This window comes from Beauveria bassiana, assembly GCF_000280675.1.
Source record: "Beauveria bassiana ARSEF 2860 unplaced genomic scaffold BBA_S00057, whole genome shotgun sequence".
Classification (NCBI taxonomy): Eukaryota; Fungi; Ascomycota; class Sordariomycetes; order Hypocreales; family Cordycipitaceae; genus Beauveria; species Beauveria bassiana.
The window spans coordinates 13,502-19,609 of NW_007930892.1; the positions used below are offsets into that span (position 1 = coordinate 13,502).

The 6,108-nt window shown below is 50.7% G+C and overlaps 2 protein-coding genes across 2 annotated transcripts in view; one reads left to right on the plus strand and one right to left on the minus strand.

Annotated features, from left to right (window-relative positions):
• Positions 1-1,932: 1,932 nt before the first annotated feature.
• Positions 1,933-3,431, plus strand: BBA_09529 (uncharacterized protein; the record flags this gene model as incomplete). Its single annotated transcript, XM_008604626.1, has 4 exons — positions 1,933-2,256; positions 2,291-2,382; positions 2,829-3,310; positions 3,361-3,431. The coding sequence occupies 4 exons, from the start codon at positions 1,933-1,935 to the stop codon at positions 3,429-3,431; spliced, it is 969 nt and encodes a 322-aa protein (XP_008602848.1).
• Positions 3,432-4,139: 708 nt separating this feature from the next.
• BBA_09530 (TPR repeat protein) overlaps positions 4,140-6,108 on the minus strand; it is a gene marked incomplete at both ends in the record, with an annotated part of 3,784 nt that continues 1,815 nt past the window's right edge. The window contains one exon of the mRNA XM_008604627.1: positions 4,140-5,243. Coding sequence (XP_008602849.1) covers positions 4,140-5,243 — 1,104 coding nt within the window. The remainder of the gene's footprint in view (positions 5,244-6,108) is intronic.

Consider the following 6,108-nt stretch of genomic DNA (forward strand, 5'->3'; position numbering starts at 1 on the left):
TGCAAATGGCTTGCTCTGCACCAAATGCATCCCGGTCGCCGGGGCCAAGTGATAACTGACTTACAAGTGCTTGTCAAATTGATTGCAAACGACTTAGTCTGTACCATGCGCTGCGGGGGCTAAGCCGTAACTGATTGACAAGTGCTTGTCAATCAATCGCGAACGACTTGCCATTACTGTCCAGTAAACGTCGCCAGTGTCCACTACTAGGATCGGTATCAGTCGCGGCTTTCTGCGCCCACGGTCTCAGCCCCGCCTACTACACTTTCGACTGCCCAACACCCCCTCTGGTGTGCGCGCTGGCGTGCGCTGCGAACGCCTGCCCCTGTCCTGGCATGAGCAGCAACTTTTCGCTGCCCATCACCCCCTGGCGTGCGTTGCGACAAGAAACAGAAAGAATCAGTTCGCAAACTAAATCCTTCTATGCAGGCAAAGACTTTGCGGCTAGGCCAACTCGGTGATGTCCGCGCGCTTTCCCTGTATGAGGATCCATCCACGGGTTCCTGGCGCCTTGGCGCGCATTGCCCAGCTGGCATGAGTTTTCCAGATCTGAATGCACTCGTATATTCCGCGCCAAATGCTCGCACATATCACTAATCAAGACCTAGCTCAAATCGCGCAAGGCGACGGACATCGGGCTGCCTATTCGAGCTAAGCTTTAGGCAGCACAGCAAGACTCTTTGGTCCCAGGAAATATGTAGAACGATAGACAGGCGACCTCGTACTTTAGTACAAAGCGCACAAATTGCCTACGTCCAACGGCAGGATTTCTACGAAAGCATGTTTTCGTGATCAGTGCAAAGAATTCAGTTCAATGGTCTATCATCACAACCTTTAGTCGTCGTTGAACTTGTCGTACACTTGTGAGCAAAACTGCGCTCAATTTTGAATCCCGCGTGTGTCCGAATTCGCTTATAGACGACCTTTCGAGGCTTTCCACCACAGTACCCGTGTTCATTTATGATTTATTGCGCCCGTTGGCCGCCGGCTAATAGGGCTCACTGACTATGCCTAAATATGTTCTTTTCGCTTCTATTCTGGCAATCCTCTTGGTCCACTTGCTTTGGCTTTCTACCCCTACCCAGCCGCATTCGCTTTGTTGATTATCGATAACTATTTTCCATGTTCGGAGGCCTACCTACGGCGACCGAGGCATCGCTAGTCAACCTCATCGTGGCTGCGGTTTCATGGTACGTTGGAACCCTACCGTGACTATTTGCTTGTCAATCGTCGAAACGTCCTATGGCAATTGTAAATTGTACCATCGCTCGAACTACTCTTAGACTTGAGTCCCAATTTAGTCCGTCTGTTGTGGATTTGCCTCGCAATCGAAAGGACAAGTCATCCCATTTTGCGCTTGCGTCTTCGCGAAATCCACCTCGCACTCTGAATATCAGTATGTTTCCTTTCTTTTTGCAAAAAGAGATTGCTGAGGTCGACGAACATCAATCTACGTGTCATGATACCTCTTTGGTCGCCACCTTCCTTCCTTCGTACGCAATAATTACATGAAAACCTGGTCCTACTGTAGAATGTAGTCGAAACCCATAATGTTGTCCGGGCGAGGCGAGGGATGCTCTACGCCGAACTTGGCATGAGAAGCTCCGCCCGAAGCTGATCTCCGCTGTACCAATGTCCCCTGCGAGGGACGTCCTTTCGGAGCATATTGTGACACCTACCGCCCATGCGCCTCGAGCCATAGCGATGTGCCTGTACCACACCCTGACGTGTGCTGCGAACGACCTGGTACAGGACCCCTAGTGTGGTAGGTATTCCGCTCCCCACCAACCCGTAATACTTCGTGCCTCGTGCTGGGCTTGCATCAGTAGCGGCTTTCCGCTGCGCGTACCAACGCCGGCTGCTTTAAAAGAGAAGGAATTTTTTTTTTTGGCTTTGCATGTTGCCAACCCCTGCTGCGATTCCACTCTTAGCATGAGTAGCGGCTTTCTCACCCGCACCAACTCATACAATACTACGTCGTTTAGGTGTGTCTGGTGCTGGATGGGCATGCGCAGCAGCTTTCTGCCATCAGCTTCTGGCACATGCATCGAACGCTGGCTACCAGGGTACGGTGCCGGACCGGCATCAGCGGCGCCTTCTGCCGCGCAAAATGCGAACGCCGACTACTCAATTCGACCGTGGGCCTGGGCAGTGGCTTCCCGCCCCATTGACGCCTGGCTCAAAGCTGCCCATGGAACGCAGCCACTCGCCTCGCGTGTCCAGATCTTCATTGACTCGTCCTTTGCACAAAACTTTGTGTGTTCAACATCTCAATCATCTTATCAGTTAGCTACTGGTCCTCAGCATGTTCACACTGGCAGATGAGCCGAAGCCGCTGTCGCCACGGAGAAGGCAAGCTCCCGTGGCTGTGATGCACGAAGCGTACGCTAACCGCTGTTGCCTGCCTGCCCAACACCGCTTACCTCTCAAAGTGATGCGCCAGCCAACCACGATCCCAGCACAATAAGGAAACGAACACTGTCGATTGACGCAAGATCGTCAAGACATTCTGCGGCAGCATCGCCTATCAGATCAGCAGTGTCGAACGAACTAGAATATTCGAGCGTCCCAACTCTGCCAAGCGACGCTAACACGCTTGTTTGTCGAAGCCAGCAAAAAATGTCGCCTAGCGAGCAGTCACGAGCAGGCAAATCTGTTTTTAGACGGACATTTTACTTCGATGACCGGCAATGGGAGTGCAGAGGCTACAGGTGGCTGAAACAGGGCATCCTTTCCTTGCAGCTAATGCCTGTTGTATTGAACGAATTGAGTCGGTCTGCGAGAGACACGCAATTGGACAACCAGAAAGTCTCGCCGACCTGGTGAAGGAGTACTCCGGCAGGCAAACACGACACGAAGCGAACCGTCTCGCCAAGGACGCTGCAAAACGCCGAGCGAGGGGCGCCAGGCGGCCACAACCCCCACAAGGTCCGAAATGCCTACAACGTGCACATCGCCTACAAGTCAGGGGCGGTAACGGATCCTCGGCAACGCGGCGAATCTGACCTGCGTCATGTCGCTACTGCCGCAGTAGTCGGCCAGACCTGTTGGAATCAGTATGGGCTTGGTGAGCGCTGCCAGCCTCCAAAGTCCAGCTCTGCTTTTCGCACACGCGCAAGCCGACAGGTGTCAAGGCCATCTTCGTATGGTGCTCCGTGGGAGCTCATAAAGCCACGAGTCCGTACGAGCACACCGATTCCTTATGTAATCGGCTTCCTCCAAGAGCGTGTATCTATTCAACAACTCGGTACAAATCTCTCCTACGTCACCCAGCATTTCTTCCATGACAGTATGATTATGTTGGATGAAAGTGAGTATCTCGATTGTGAGTGTGCAGCGCTGCAAATAATTCTTCGAAAGCCGTCGGACTATCAATGTACCCTCTTCTCTTCCCATCAAAACGAAGGCATAAGCCTCCTCCTGAAAATTAAAAACGTTAACAAGCGATCTTGCCATTTTTTAATCCTTGGTTGTAACTTCGAGAAGAGGTAGAATACACTTGAGCAGCGACGGCGCGGTCAAAGGTAGTTATTAAAAATGGATCATTTCTGGATGGCCCACGAGGTTGATTAGTGTAGTGAATTCGAGCCTTGCTTGTACACGTGCCCGCACCCACTGGCAAAGTGGGTGCGGGCACGTGTAGCTTCTTCTTCGTTGACTGTTTTGTCGTACCCTCCTCGTTATCGGTGTCCTCCCGTACACTGTGTATGAAAGAATATAGGCGTTAGCTAGAGGCCTGGGGCGCTGTATTTTAGTGGAGCGTGGTCGCTGAAAGACTGTTGGCTTACGGACACCGAGAATGCTTCGCACCGTATTTATAATAAATCGAAGGAATGAACGAAACGGAGGGGCTCATATCCGCTTGAATTTCTGTAGAAAGGGAAAATAACCCAGAACTGACTACTTTAGAACCGCAGTTTCGTTGCTCGTCTGAGGCAAAAACTGTCTCTGTTGCTGTCCTGCGTCCAGAGTTCACGACTCTGGTTATAGGACGGGAGGCATGACATGGCCATGGATTCAAAGTTGGCAGCTGTAGTTCTGTGGGTTTCAGTAATCGGCTGAAACGGTTCAGATTTACATAAGTTCAGAGCTTCGAAACATATGTTGGCAGCTTCTGCAATTCTGCCTTGCGCCACGAGTCAGAGTCCAAGCATTTCTGCGGTGGCTCGGGTTGCAATATGGTTGTGGCCCACAACCTGTCTAAGGCCAACGAGTGCCTGGCAGTAGGCGACCTCGGCTAGATCTGGTCGTTCTCGGGCATGGAGAGCGGTTGCCATGTTGTAAAGAGCAATCAGAGCCAAGGGAGACTGTTGACCTCCTTGCTTCCTGAAACCTGCTAGAGCCGCTGCAAACTCTTCCTCCGCTTTGCCAAAGTGGCCAGCCAGGGTATGGACTGTACCTAAGCAGTTGAGCACCGAAAATCTGAATTCGCTTTCGAACATCTCGCATTCGCTGAGAAGCAACTCGCACGCCGCTTGCGCCTCTTGAAACTTGCCTCCGTCTCTGAAGAGGACGGCAAGCTCGACTCTTCTCCGAAGCGTCTCCTCAGAGTGTTGGCCATACAAACACTCGCAACCTCTCAGGGCGGAGCGGAGGGCGAACTCGGCATCCGTAAATTTTCTTGTTGCTGCGTGCATGAGTGTAAGCTGGTCGAAAGCGTGGATGGTGTCCGGGTGATCCAACCCAAATGCTTGTTGGAGGCCAGAGGATCCCCACTGGAGCATCTGGGCTGCATCTTCGAGCCTCCCCTGCGCACGCAGGGCAGGTGCTAGATTGAGAACAACGGCACTGACATTAGGATGAAAATTGTTCTGGTATGTATATGTATACAAATACCCTTTCAATACGGCGTGGTGCATATCTTCTGCGTCTTTCCACCGTCCTCGCTGCATGTACACAATGCCAAGTTTGTCCATCACATGGAGTAAAACAGCATTGTTCTTCTGCCTGCGACTGTCGAGGTCGAATACAGCCTCCTGGTAGACTTTCTCGGCCTCGGAGAAAGCGCCGCTTGCCCAAAGCGCATTCCCGGTCTCGTAGATCAAGAGAAGGGTTGCCTCATGAGACCGCCCCAGCCTGAGTATAAAATTCCGAATCACACGGTAGTATGTCGTTTTGGCTTCACATATGTTGCCGCGCCGTGTGACCATCAAAATATATTCCCGGAGAAGAGTCGCAGTCGTGTCCCAGTCGGTCAACGTCGCCGCGAAGTCCTGAAGCGCAATCTGATACACTTCCTCGGCCTGTTTATCTTTATTTTGTCCACTGAAGATTCGACCCAATTGGAGAGCTAGGGCTGCTGGTTAGGATCGGCCTCGGCGAAAGAAAGACGGAGCAATAGAGCCCATGTTAATAGTGTGGGAAAGCATGGAGGGAGCCTGAGACACTATGATTTCGATTTGACTTAGCCTCTTTCTTTATGATTGCGAAGCGTTCGAGAATGTCTGGAGACGAGGACACTGCAAGTTTCACGACACATTCCGTTCCGAGAATAATGTATTTAAGGTGGTGGTTCTTACAGCTTTTTGTCGTGCGTGTCGAGATCTTCTCCAGCTTCCGTCAACACATCGGCGTTGATGGTGGCGCGAGTTGCCCGTAAAGAGAAGCTAGAACTAAGGGGTTGTCAAAAACTAACTCGCCAATAGGACGCGTACACGTCCCTTTGCTGTCTTTTTTTCTTATTTTTTTCTTTTTTTTGTTATGGCGCTGTTATTTGGTGGCGTCATTAGCATCGCCAAACGCGAATCTTGGGACCCCGATAGAATGGTCAAATTTTCTTTCTGAAAAGATTTACCAATATAAACAATATATTGCCAATACAAAGAACTGCGTATTGTATTGTGACAATATGGCAGCTTGCGTATTATTGTCACAATATACAAAAGTGCATATTATATCGTATGTATTGCCGTATATTGTTTTACTGTCATATTATTTACCACACTGCAGGGCTTCGCAAGCAAAGTAGATAATACGAAAGCCATGAATAGTATATAAATGTTTAAATACTTGAACTCGAACATTCTTTTTGGGCTATGAAACCGCTCTGTGGAGTCGCTACCGCGCCACATCAATGGAGGTCCCGTCGAAGAGTAGTACACTAGAAGC